The sequence below is a fragment of the Crocuta crocuta genome, unplaced genomic scaffold (genome assembly GCF_008692635.1).
Source record: "Crocuta crocuta isolate KB4526 unplaced genomic scaffold, BGI_CrCroc_1.0 scaffold102, whole genome shotgun sequence".
NCBI classification, from domain to species: Eukaryota; Metazoa; Chordata; class Mammalia; order Carnivora; family Hyaenidae; genus Crocuta; species Crocuta crocuta.
In genome coordinates, this window is record NW_027530019.1 from 5,191,657 (window position 1) to 5,205,551 (window position 13,895).

General features: G+C 34.8%; 1 protein-coding gene and 1 long non-coding RNA gene across 3 annotated transcripts in view; one reads left to right on the top strand and one right to left on the bottom strand.

Moving 5' to 3' along the window:
* The window catches only part of SECISBP2L (SECIS binding protein 2 like), a 66,694-nt gene that overhangs the window by 11,666 nt on the left and 41,133 nt on the right, over window positions 1–13,895 (top strand). Inside the window, exons 2-7 of the mRNA XM_077764451.1 lie at window positions 2,729–2,907; window positions 4,953–5,277; window positions 6,893–7,028; window positions 11,726–11,955; window positions 12,234–12,258; window positions 12,604–12,719. Of these exons, the coding sequence (XP_077620577.1) occupies window positions 2,729–2,907; window positions 4,953–5,277; window positions 6,893–7,028; window positions 11,726–11,955; window positions 12,234–12,258; window positions 12,604–12,719 (1,011 nt within the window). The remainder of the gene's footprint in view (window positions 1–2,728; window positions 2,908–4,952; window positions 5,278–6,892; window positions 7,029–11,725; window positions 11,956–12,233; window positions 12,259–12,603; window positions 12,720–13,895) is intronic.
* The window catches only part of LOC144231858 (uncharacterized), a 53,624-nt gene continuing 47,959 nt past the window's right edge, over window positions 8,231–13,895 (bottom strand). For both annotated transcript variants that reach the window (XR_013335213.1, XR_013335214.1), the window contains one exon: window positions 8,231–8,648. This is a non-coding gene — a long non-coding RNA (uncharacterized LOC144231858). The remainder of the gene's footprint in view (window positions 8,649–13,895) is intronic.

The following is a 13,895-nucleotide window of genomic DNA, read 5'->3' on the forward strand; positions in this document are numbered from 1 at the left end:
AGACAACTCCCTGCTTTGAAATTTCTGATTTCTAAAAAATAGATCTTGTCAAAAGTAAAGACTAAAAAACAAATTCAAACTGAGGAATATCATTGTATGAAGTAATTAGTTTAATTTTTTCATGTTTTGTTGTCCACTATGTAGGACATTTTTCTTTGATTTCTATACTAATATAATTAAAATACTGCCAGAATTTGTTGGTTACTTAACATATTGTCTGTATGGACTTTATTATGTGGAATTTAAGAGTAGTTCGGGATCTTAACATTACTTTTTAGGCCTGAGAATAGCAGATGCTTCATTTTAGCGTATGATACTGAAGTCCCCAGGGTCACAACAAACAACTTTTAAGACCATACAGAGTTGTAACTATAGGAGAAAGTTTGCCAGTCTGTTCCTACTAGTGACATCTTCTGTTTGTGCAGCTGTTGACTACAGCAGCTTCTCTTTTTTGCTAAAAACAAAGGATCACTTCAGTGTTTGTGAGTTTTATTGTTGAACTCTGATATTAGAATTGGACTGAGAATAGAAATCATTGCAAACTTTAATATTTAATGCACAGTATATACTGTGCATATGTACAGATATTAGTTGTAAGTTACGCATGCCACTTTCTGGACAGCAGGTTGATAAGTTCATAAAACTGTTATGAAGTAAAATGAAACTTAGTATAAAAACTTGTTACAACTTTTGACGAGCCAAGAATTTGAATTTGTTGTTACCAAAATACTTTATGAGTTGGCATTATTTGGCAAGAGGTGTCAGGAAACTTACTATCCTTAAATTATCTTATTTCTTTGTATTAGTATTGTGTCTTTTTCATATAGGAATTTGATACAATCATTTGTCTTTAAAGATCTTAATGCCTTCTAATAGATTTGTAAAATTGTTCAGAGTTCTCTTATGTTCAAAGAACTTTTTGATTTTTCAAAGAAATCCTAAAAATTACATTTTTAGTGTCCTTACAGTGTGATTTAAGTTTTCCCTCCCTTTATGCCTATGCCTGAACTATATAAAGCAGGTTTCCATTATCTGTGCATTATTGTTGAAAATCAGCTTTTCCTGCCTATTTTTGTCCCAGGGAACAAAATTTATTAGATTGATATTTTATATCTTACATAAATGATTTTTTAATTCTGATGACTGTCACAGTGAAAATTACTGACTTAGACTATTTAAGCATTTGAAGGAGTTTTTGCCACCAGGGTTGAAATTTAAGAAACCAGCTTCAGCTTCTAGATACTGTATAGTACAGTGCAAGTACTGTCTCTATTTCAGATTTGGTTAATAGTATAAAAGTAGGTTTTAAAGTTAAATCAGGTAGGAAGGATATTGAGTTAATACTGCTGTAAATAATTCAGATTTCTTCTTCTTCTCCACCTTTTTACAAGCATTCTAAATATTTCTAGGGGATTCTTTTTAGAGAATTTTTTTTTTGAATAAAAGCTATCTATTGAGCCTATCTCATCTAAGTCTTTAGATTCTGTCTTCAGATTTTCTTGGATTTGTTACTGATTTCTTTTGTGAGAAACATGGCTTGAAATTTATTCTGGGAACTCTCCCTTGCTCAGAGCTTCCAATAAATGCCACTGTAGTGGGTTGGTTGGGAAAAAGTTCTAGTTAGGACTTATTGCCTTGAGGTAATCGATTTCAGTGCTTGAAACATTGGATTGCATTTCACTTACTGGTTTCTGAAAGAAGTGTTCAGTATCTTTTTAGAGTGTAATATTTATGTGGTTTTTAACATTCTGTTTTTGCAGCATGTGTTTTTAGATTTTTCTTTTTTAATTAAATTAAAAAGTTGTTAAATATAGAAGGAAAACTACATGAAAACAATGTACAGCTTAATGAATTATATATAAGGTGAATGCCTTGTAATTATCACCCAAGTGAGAATGTAGAGCTTTGCCAGGCACTCAGAAGCTCTCCAGGTGCCTCCTGTGATCACAACTCCCTTTCATAGTAATTTCATGAGTAATTCCTATCCTGACCTCTATGGGTCTTATTTATTTGTCTTTATAGTTTTGTCACCTACATGTTCATCCTAAAATACTTTAGTTTTTTAAACATATCTTTTAAGTTTCTGTAGATTTTTTATAAGAAAAGCTACAAAATAAACTAAAATAGGAGTTCTGGATTCCTTCAGTTTATTCGAGGGAAACCAAAGTACTCATTTTTTTCTCTTAGTTTAACTGTGAAAAGAAGGTTTTTGTGCTTATGTTTTTTTTCATTAATTGTAAACATTTTCCTTTTTAATTAAACTATACTAATCTAATTTCCTGAAATGGACAGAAATAGACTATTTTTTAGACTATTCAAACAAATATAAAGTGATTATCTTCAGAACTCTGTTTAATGATTTTTCCCCTCAAAATTAGTTAAAAGCACATTGTTTTGTCGGAAGAGCTAGATTTCTTACTATTAGGTTTATTTTTGGACTCAAGTCTGACTTCCTTGTACCCTTGATTGTTTTAACAGCTTTCGTTATGTAAGAAATGATTTCATTGAAATGCAGTAACCTTTGATATGTTTTTCCCTGTTTTATTTTATGTCTTTGCTTAAATAATGTAATTATATTTGGTTATTTGACATTGCTGTTCCTTTGGATGTTTTGTAAATACTGAGGAGTTCTAATTACTGTTTGTAAACACTGAGTCTTTTATTATTAAATCGTGAATTTGTTTTTTTTCCTCACATAATAACAGTATGTTTTACTTTCTTTTTGAAGAATGTCAAGCTGTCAGCTGAGGTAGAACCATTTATTCCCCAGAAGAAAAATCCTGATGCATTTATGATCCCTATGGCACTCCCAAATGATAATGGAAATGTTTCTGGTGTAGAACCAACTCCAATTCCCAGCTACCTGATTACCTGTTATCCATTTGTGCAGGAAAACCAGTCTAATAGGTAATTTATTATTATTTTCTTTTTCATGCAGGAATGGGTGAGTAGGGAAATATAGCAATTGGAAGGCATACTTCTTAATTTTTCCCTTTTGTAACTTTTTTTAGGTTTATTTACTTTTTTTTTTTAAAGTAATCTCTACACCCAACCTGGGGCTGGAATTTACAAGCCCAAGATTAAGAGTTCCATGCTCCGCCAGCTGGAGCCAGGCAGGCGCCCCACCTTTTATACCTTTAAAACATTAGCCACTTCTCTTTTTTAAGAGAAGTAAATAAAACCAAGTGATGTAGAAATTTGAAAATTATTAACCTGGGTTGTTTTCTCAGTCTTTCTAAGGGGAAATGGAGTTTTTTGGATATATCTTCTATAGTAAGTCATTAAAACTAGTTTGAAATAAATTGGTCCAAAAGGAGGAATGAATTATTCAGAAAGAGGTGAGCAGAAACCCTTTTTTTAAAAATTAGGTATCTAATCACAATTTTCAGGACCGTCTGGCATAAGAAGAAAATACCAAGGCATAGTCCTTAACATTGAAGCCTTTATGGTTAACATATATTTCTAGGTTCTGATTCTAGTTTAAATTTAGCTTCTGTGCTATGGTCACAGGGTGATTTAGCAGAATGCTTGCAGTTCAGATAACGTGTGACCTAGTGGTTAGGGTGTAACTTGTGATAATCATGATAGCCTTTTTAACCCTGTTGGACTATCTGAATGATTAGTATTTCTTGGTATAGTTCATTTTATTGCTGTAAAAAAATACTTTTAGCCTCTTTCAAGTAATATCACACATAGAAAATTATGCATCTCTAGCATTCTGGGATAGATGGATAGGGCAGCTGGGTGCGAGCCTCTGCCCCACTACCCTGAAGGCGAAGGCAGTCTAGACCTCATTAAGCCATCATGTGGCACACTAGTTTGCCAGGACACATTCTTTCAGATATTCTGAATATAAGAGATATGAGACCAATAAACTGCTGTATCAGATATTAAATATTCCAGTTAATAATCTCTAAAACTATAATTTTGGAGATTGGACAAAGAGTAAGGGATCCTTTCCAATTGAAGTTAGCATTATATCAAAAAATTTTCCTATATTGGGCTATGTTCGAAGTGACTTATAAGCCGAATGTAATAGTACTATTTTTGTATTTGATAAAACGGTCAAATGTAAAGTATGATTTATTTTTCTTACTATACTGAATAATCTTTGAGAATTAATGAGTAAACCAGCCAGCAGATTATTTAAGAATATTTTTTAAATTATGGCAGTGAACATTTTTCCATTGCACTTTGTTGTGGGAGAATAGTGAGGAAAAGCTCAATGCTCCAGCTCCCCCCTGACCCCTCATGCTTCAGCAGCAATCTTCAGGAAGGACTGCTGAGACAGGAAGACTCTTACATATGCTTTGTAAGAATTGCACTAGAGAAAACTCTAATGCTAGGGATAAGATGGCAGTGGACAGGCTTGTCTCTTCTTTCCTTTGGACCTGAATGTTGCTTCCATTGCCAACGGGGGGAGCCTGGAGAAGAGCTTGACTTGGCCAGTGGTTGGCGGAGTATGGAAGAGGAGTAGGAGGCCTGGGACTGTGCTGAAGAATGAGAGGTGGAAGAATCAGATCACTCATTGTAATTATCACCTTACACTGTGATCACCTTACTCTGCTTTTTGCAGAGGGCTGTCACAGTTGTTAGCATTGGATGGGAACTTTGGACTGCCTTTGTTGACAGATCCAGCAGCTAGGTGTGTAACTTCTAGGCAGAAATACCTTGAGGAGGTTGAGTTATAAATAAGAATGGTATGTAGTTTTAAAATTTTGGGATGCAATACTACTATCAGGTTGAATTCCTTTATACTGTCATTTAAGTTGTTACTACACATACTTAATAATCTGTGATTATAGCAAAGACATAAGATGATAATTTTATCTTTTTTATTATGAGGCCACTGTTCTATATATTTTTTATTAAAATGAATTAAAGAGATTTTGCTTTACCATTACTTTTAGACTTGTCAATAGATTTGTTCTTTTTTCATTTGGTTTTAACAGACAGTTTCCGTTGTATAACAATGATATGCGATGGCAGCAACCCAATCCAAATCCTGCTGGACCATACCTTGCCTACCCCATTATATCTGCTCAGCCACCTGTTTCTACAGAGTATACATATTATCAGCTGATGCCAGCACCATGTGCCCAAGTTATGGGATTCTATCATCCTTTTCCTACACCTTACTCCAACACCTTTCAGGCTGCAAATACTGTAAATACTATAACCACAGAATGCCCTGAGCGTCCAAATCAGCTTGGACAGGTCTTCCCATTGTCCAGTCATCGAAGCAGAAATGGTAATAGAGGACCAGCTGTACCAAAAGTAAGTGACTTTTTTTGATTGGCTTTTATGTTTGATATTTCTGTTGTTAATAATTGTGTAATTTGCTACTTGTATTGATTAGCCTTTCATGCTGAATTTATGATAAAACATTTCATTCACTATTATAAAATAGTCAAGGGTAGAACATTTATAATTTTTCCTGTTTTTTATTGTGGCTTATTCTTAATTGATGATATGATTTACAGTTATCTTTAGGTTCCTTCAGAGAGTTGTACATAATCATAATATACAGATATTTCCAATTTATTTTAATTTAGTGATAAAAATTGCATTGTGACACCAGTGTTCCTAAGTGGTTAGTTTGGATCCTATGCTAGTGGTATTGAATGACAAATGCACTACATATATTTCAGTGTTCAGAAATCAGGTGATACTATGGAAAAGAACATTTGTGATTCATTAAATCCCTTCAGCTTCATTGTTTATATCCTGTGAATTTTTAGTAGTAATAACACTTTGTTATTCAAGAATTGCTTTCTTATATTACATGAACACAGAGTCTCCTAGGGCCGAAGAAAATGAAAGATAAATTTGTGAAACCACCCTTGGTCAAGATCAGCTTTGACTAAATTTAAAAAAAAAGAGGGAGACATGAAGGCCTTGAGAACACAAGAGATTTAAGTTTTATTGTCGGTAACTGTTTCTTAACTAAAAGGCTACTTTTATATTGAGGCCTTAATATCAAAGCAAATAAGAAAAACCACGTTTCTTCTTAGCACATCTCAGCTGATAGAAGGCAGAATGATTTCTTAGATGTATTTTAGGGCTGTTTCATCAAGGACTTGATGCTTTCCTAGATTCCATCAGCCCAGCTTCTTGAGTGAAAAGTCTTTGCTGTATTCTGGCATAGTTTTCGCAAATTAAAATACAGACATGCAGCAGAGGTTGCTTTAAAAAGCTTTTAGTCTTTGTTCATGGATACACTGGGTCAAGGGAAATTCTTTTGGGACCTCTGAAGAATGTAAAGAAATACTATAGTAATATATAACTTTTAGATGTTGAAGAAACATGATCTCTCAGATTGCATTTCCAGCACTTGAACTTAGGAAGTTAAATTCAGAGTTCTGTATAAATCATGTTTAAGTGATGAATACTCATGTTAAAAAGTGAAGAAAAGGATCAGTCTTTTTATGTTTTCTTTTTAAGCTCTAAAGCAGAAATTATTTTTGTACTTTCTTGCTATCGTGAAAGTAAAATTTATCTTTTGGATAAGCTACTACCCTTTTTTATTACTCTTCTAAGTAAAAATTGACAACCCATTATATGACATTATATTCCTATTACTTATTAATTATTGATTGAGAAAATATAAAGTGCAAGTAACAGTTAAAAATGGATTAGTACTTTGTTAGTCACAGTGTTAATGATTATTTGAAAAACAGCATTAAAATGTGTGTACAATATGTTATTTAACTGGCTGCAGATAATTCCATGAATTCCTAATACAGTAACCCTCTTTCCCTATGGGTTGGGAGCCACTAATTTAGAACATACATTTAAGTGTGTTTATAGTGGTTATGTATTTTATGATGTTTATTTAGTACATTGAGTAGGATTTTAAATTATTATTTTTATTTTTTTGTGCTTAAATCAGCAACAGCTTTTACAACAGCACATAAAAAGCAAAAGGCCACTGGTGAAAAATGTAGCTACTCAGAAAGAAACAAATGCAGCAGGTCCTGATAATCGATCAAAAATTGTGCTTCTGGTAGATGCTTCACAGCAAACTGGTAAGCAAGGTTCTTATATGTACCTCACTGATTTTTATCTGTTGTCATGTATTGACTTTATAATTATGGACTGTACCACTTTTCAGGATTCTAGACTTTCATCCCTTTATCCTGCCACTTTGTGAAATTCTCTAGGAAGGATAAAAGCAGTCCATCTTTATACTGTTCTTTCAACTTGCTTGCTGGCTAATGTGCAATTTTGAGCAGGGTTTGAGGTGTACTTATTCCCTTAGTGCAGCGTTTCAGAAATCAGAGATGGAATTTTGCAGATATTGTAGGAATTTGAGGCCTCATTTTGGCAGAAATCAGAATTGTATGTTTTTATAACTAGGTTAAAATGCTTTATAAAATGTCTTAATATTGTATAATATCTTTATAGGAAGAACTTGGCAAGTTTTCTGTGCCATGTTTTAGCACAGATCTCAACCAAACCTCTGAGTGGCACCTGTATCCTGTCAAGCAAGTAAAAATTTTGGGCTAGTTGGAGGATATAATTTTGTACAGAGTTTTTTAGAGGACTATATAAACATTAAGTAAGAAAGCTTTATCCTGATAATAGATAAAAATTAATAGTCTTATAGTATTCTAGCTATTTTCCAGTTTACATTATTAAATTCCAATTTGTATCTTTAATCTTAGCTTAATAGCTATAGAGTAGATAACTGTCTCTTCTCACCCATTGTCATTGACACTACTAAAAACTTTTGTTAAGGATCCAAGACCAAGAATTAGATCTGTTCAAAGGCACATTTACTTTTTACCCCTCTATAATCTCCAGTCTGCAGTTTGGTGTGGCTTAAAACAAATTTGATGGTGCATACTTTCTTTTTTTTTTTTTTTAAGTTTATTTACTTATTTTGAGAGAAAGCAGGGAAGGGAAAGAGAGAGAAGGAGAGAGAGAGGGAGAGGGAGAGAGAAAGGGAGAGAGAGAATCTTAAAAAGGTTCTGCTTTGTCAGCACAGAGCCCAAGTTGGGGCTGACTCATGAACTATGAGATTGTGACCTGAGTCATAATCAAGAGTTGGTCGTTTGGGGCGCCTGGGTGACTCAGTAGATTAAGCGTCCGAATATGGCTCAGGTCATGATCTCACGGTTTGTGGGTTCGAGTCCCGCATCGGGCTCTGTGCTGACAGCCAGCTCAGAGCCTGGAGCCTGCTTCAGATTCTGTATCTCCCTCTCTGACCCTCCCCTGCTCACGCTGTCTCTCCCAGAAATAAATGAAAAATTAAAAAAAAATTTTTTTAAGAGTTGGTCGTTTGACTGAGCCACTCAGGTGCCCTCTGCATACTTTCTTTTATTTGGGCTGTATGTTTTCTTTAGACATGAGTTCAGGTTTTTTGTTTTGTTTTACAATTGCTTAGATCTCTTAGGAGTAAGAAAGGATCTGGGAATCAGTTAAAAAGCAATCTTGTTGGTAGTACAGTCATTGTGTGTAGTTTGTAGCTCATAAAGCAGCAAGATTAACAAAAAAGGATCACAGTGTAACGTATTAAACAGTTTCTGTGTTTTGGTTGTTCCTAATCAGAGGGACTTCTTCATGCTTTTAACACTGGGACTGCTTTAAAATCCTTACTTCTTTGGCTTGCTCATTAAGTGACTACGAAGACAATCTTCTAAAACCTAAGAATAGAAAGTGAAAAGATGAACCATTAGCAAAGCAAAAAGGCAACCTACTGAATGGAAGAAGATTTTTGCAAATGATGTATCCAGTAGGGGCTTAATATCCAAAATATTTGCTGAGTACCAGAAAAAAAAAAACAGATAATTGATTTAAATGGGATGGAGGACCTGAATGGATATTTTTCCAAAGAAGATATAGGGGCTCCTAGGTGTCTCAGCTGAGCATCTGATTCTTGATTTTGGGTCATGTCATGACCCCAGGATTATGGGACGGAGCCCCACATTGGGCTCCTCACTGAATGTGGAGCCTGCTTAAGATATTCTCTCTCCTTCTCCCTCCCCCTCCCTCCCTCTCCCTCCCCTCTCTCCCTTTCTCTCCTTCTCTTTCTCTCCTGCCCTTCCCCTCTCTCCTGCTCACCCACTCTCTCTAAAAAACAAAAAAACCTCCAGATACCCCCAAAACCACAAAACAAAACAATCGCCTCCCAAAAAACCCAAACCAAAATAAAACAAAGAGCAAAAACAAAGAAGATATACAAATGGCCAATAGACATATGAGAAGATGCTCAGCGTCACTCATTATCAGGGAAATGCAAATCAAAACCACAGCAAGGTATCACCTTACACCTGCCAGAGTGGCTAGAATCAAAAAGACATGAAATAACAAGTGCTCCTGGAGATGTGAAGAAAAAAAGACTGATATGCTGATATGCTGTTAGTGGGAATGTGTATTTATGCAGAAAATCGTTAACTTTATGGTAGGACATTAAAAAAAATGAGGATTTAGGGCTCATAAGTCAGGTTATGTGATTTTGATCTTGTAAATGCAGTGAGAAGTTCTCAAAGGTTTTAAATGGGGAATGATATGGAGACAATAACTCAGATTTCTCGGTGACTCCAGTCAGGATGGTGGTTGTGAAACTAACAGTATAGTTCTAATCAAAATTTCAATAGGAAGTTTTGGGAAACTTAACAAACTAATTCTAAAAGGATCATTTGAGAAGAAGAGAACTTTTCTTCTAAAGATCAAGACCTATTACACTATCTTAATTCGTTATACAAAAGATACAGTATACAAAATGCAGCATATGAAAATTAGAACAGGGGGCCCAGAAACAGAGTCATATGTATGTGGAAACACCTACATGGAACATGACGGGGATAGCGTTACGGATAGCCTACAGTACATGCAAGTCTGTTTCAGGTGGATTAAGGACAAGTGGGAAAATCACAGTAGAAGAAAATACAGGAATATATCTTTATGACAGCAGAAAGGGAACTATATCTGAAATAAATTCTGTCTGTCAGAAGTGAGTGAAAGAATATGCCACAGACCTGGAAAAGAGTTTTTACCAGGCCTATAACTGACAGAGTATTAGTATGAAGACATAAAAACTCATATGAATCAATAAGAAAATGATCCCATATTGATCTCAGGGCCCCTGGGACATAGTACCTACCAGGGGTTTGAAGCAATTTGGTAGGACTATAGGAATTTTTCTTTTGGCCCATATGTCCCTCTCCTATTAATGTATCCACGATGGATATATTTCCCTAAAACAAAAAGGGATTGACTAGCACACAGAAAGCATTCTAATGTTTAGTAACAGGTGACAAGTCAGGAGAAGTGCAGGACATCCACTCTGGAATAATATGGAGCCTTTTTACATTATAATTATGAAGAACATATGTATAATATTAAATAGCACAACTCATAATTGTATTGGTGCTGTGTGAAAATTATGGACAGAAATGTGGAAAAAAGAACATTGTTATTTGTTGCGTTGGGAGGAGATTGTAAGATTTTTTTTATGTCTTTTAATTACAATTTCTGAAATCCAAAATAAGAGACAACTCACTAGAAAAATAGGTAGAAGTCGAACAGTTCAAAACTAAGTATTTCACAGAAGGGAAAACATTAGTGGCTAAAAACATCAGAAAAAGATATCAAATCTCATTAGTAGGCAAAAAAATACAAATTAAAACCCCACAGTGAGCCTTCTCTTTGTATTTAACAGTTGGTAAAATTTATGGCCTAGAAGATAGTATCAAATACTTGATAAGTATGTGAATCATTGAGGATATCTATATCCTGCTTTTGGGTATGTAAACTGTTTAAACAGTGTGAATGAAAATGATTTGGCATTACAAAGTAAAGTATGTGTATCCTGTAAATCCTGGCAGTATTTACCTTAAAAAAACTTCCATATTCACACAAACACCTTCGAATGTATGTATAAGAATGGTTACAGCACAGGTAATCTTGATTTCTGCTCAGGTCATGATCTCACAGGATTGTGAGTTCAAGTTCCACATCAGGCTCTGCACTGACAGTGTGGATCCTTTCTACCTTTCTCTGTCTCTCTCTCTGTCTCTCTCTGTCTCTCTCTCAGAAATAAACATCAAAAAAGAAAATAGAATGGTTACAGCAATATTATTCAATAACGCAAAACCCCAGAACAGCCTAAGTGTCCCATCAGTGGTACAAAGAATAAATAATATATGGTATGGTATATTCATACAAAGGCATTCTAGATTTTAAAGATATTAATGAATTATAGCCATGTGCGTTGGAATCTCAAAACTAATGTTGGGGAATGGGGCAGACTGGGAAGCAAATCACAAAAGAAAATGGACATCTTTAGAAAGCTAAAACTGCAAAATCACATGATTTACTTAGGAATATAAAAATCCATGAAAAACCTATTTTAAAAAATGAGGAAATGATAAACATAGATTTCCAAATAAAGGTAACCCAGGAGGAGGAAAAGGAGGCAGTGGTGGAGGGGGCATGCATTGGACTTTATGCGGTGGGTGATGTTAATTTTAAGTGGGTAATGGTGGTTTGTTTTAAAATGTATGCAAATACTTTATTCTCTTTTCATAATATATATGTGTCATAAACCAGCTTGTCAGGAACATCTTATTACCTTTTGAGCTTTTCAAAAAAGGTTTTGCTTTTTTTCTCCATGTATGAAGTTAGATACCTTCATTTTCTTATGACCTTAATGATAATTTAACAAGAATTTATCAACTTGGTCCTCACAAAGAGATGTCACACCTTCCTTGCTTCATAGATTTCCCGTCAGATATTGCTAACAAATCTCTCTCGGAGAGCTCTGCCACAATGCTCTGGAAGTCCAAAGGCAGAAGGAGAAGAGCATCCCATCCCACTGCTGAATCCTCTAGTGAGCAGGGGGCTAGTGAAGCCGACATTGACAGTGATAGTGGCTACTGCAGTCCCAAACACAGCAACAACCAGCCTGCAGCAGGGGCTTTGAGAAATCCTGATTCTAGCACCATGAATGTATGTAATACTGCTTTGATTTCTTTACGAGTCATCTGTGTCAGTATTATCTTTGTATCCTTGCTGAAGCTTAAGTATCTATTTTCATTAACAATTCCTGTGAAATAGAATGGATCAAAATTATTCTGTATAATAACATAAAAATATTTATGGAGAAATATTTTTTCTAAGATTATAATAAGCATGCTTCACAGTAGACTGAGTTATGAAATGTTTTGCAAGGCATATAGTGTTGACTCTTCAGCAGAAAATAATTGTCTTTTTGTTTTTATTTTTAGCATGTGGAATCATCTATATGTACAGGTACTTATTTTCTGCATACTGTTTTTGCTATATTTTCTTCTTTATCCGTGTCATAGTTTTGCTTTTAAGCATGAAGCTTGCTGATGCTACAAAAAAATTAGAAATCTTCCAGAGAGATTCACGTTACTTTGAAAGTACAGATGAAAATTGAGATAATGCCAGCTGGAGGTAATTCTGTGAGATGACACTTGTACTACTAAGAACTGGAATACCACCTAAAGTTTGTAGAGAAATTTCCAGTGTTAGTTTATAGTGACTGAATTTCAGTACATGAAGTTAAGGGATAATTTAGGTTTTGGCATTTTTCATAAATAAATAATTTTCTTAAAATCTCATTGGTTACAGGTGGTGTAAATTGGTCCGATGTAACTTGCCAGGCAACTCAGAAAAAACCTTGGATGGAAAAAAATCAGGCGTTTTCTAGAGGTGGAAGGCAGACTGAACAAAGAAATAATTCACAGGTAATTTCAATTTGAAATTTGATTAGTGTGAGATGAATTATTGTAAATGATATGGTGGTCTTGAAAAGCAGTGTCCTTAATTCTCGGAGTTGTGTGTTGAATTATAGTAATAGTAAAATATCATGGTGTTTGTAACTTTAAAATGGCTTAGCCGATAAAATTAATACTTAATGAAACAGAATGGCAAAATGTTGACTGTAAGTGGTGTGTATATAGTTATATGTTCCTTTTATAGTTTGCTGTATTTGAGAAATATATTTGTATATTTCATATTTTTAAAGAAGAATATCCTCAGGCCTGCTTCATCTGTCCTGGCTTTGTTTATCCATATAAAATATTTAAAAGCATTTTAGTGCCATAAATATTGATTCTTTAAACTTTAGAACTGCAGCCTTGTTCATATGTCTTTACCTGACCACGAAAACCCCAAGCTACAGCCTGTGTGCCTGTCCTGGTGCCACAGCGATTGCTCCCTCATGTTGTGATGTGGGAGAGCAGTATCATTCTAGCTGCAGTGCAGCAGACCAGGTTCTATACTGCCATGGATTTCAGGAACTGTCTTCCTGTGTTGGTTGTCTGTGAAATCAGGGAGTTGTTTGTTGGTCAGCATTTTTCTTTTTCAACTTGTAGATAGACTTCCTGGACTCCTTAAATCTAGTTAAGGAATTAAAGGTATCATGTGAATAGATCTGTGTATGAACTGAAATAAGAATAAGTTACTAATGGATTAAGTAGCCAAATACTTGGCTGCTCATTTGCTTCCCTGAAGTGAAGTATTTCATATGCACCCTAACATCAGTTAGGCTGTGGGAAAAACAAGCAGAATAATGCCCTTTTCCCTGTGGTTAGGAGTCAACTGTTGTTTGTGCCAGGCATGTGAGACAGTCTAGCTTTATTTGATTAGAAACAAAATAGCTAAAGCAAGAATTGTTTATGTAGATGAGATAAAATCTATAAAATGGTTAGTTAAATGCTGACATTTTATGTTGAAACTGTAACTTGCTAGACTATGACTTTTGGTATCCATAGCCCACTGGAGAGGAGGTAATATCACTGTGGAGCCTTAACAACCGGTGAGGAAGAGNGCAAACACATACATGAAGTCTGTTAGGTTTTGTTTATTTTGCATCTCTCTTCATTCCAGAAGAACTGAAGCCAGATGTTGAGCAGTGTGTT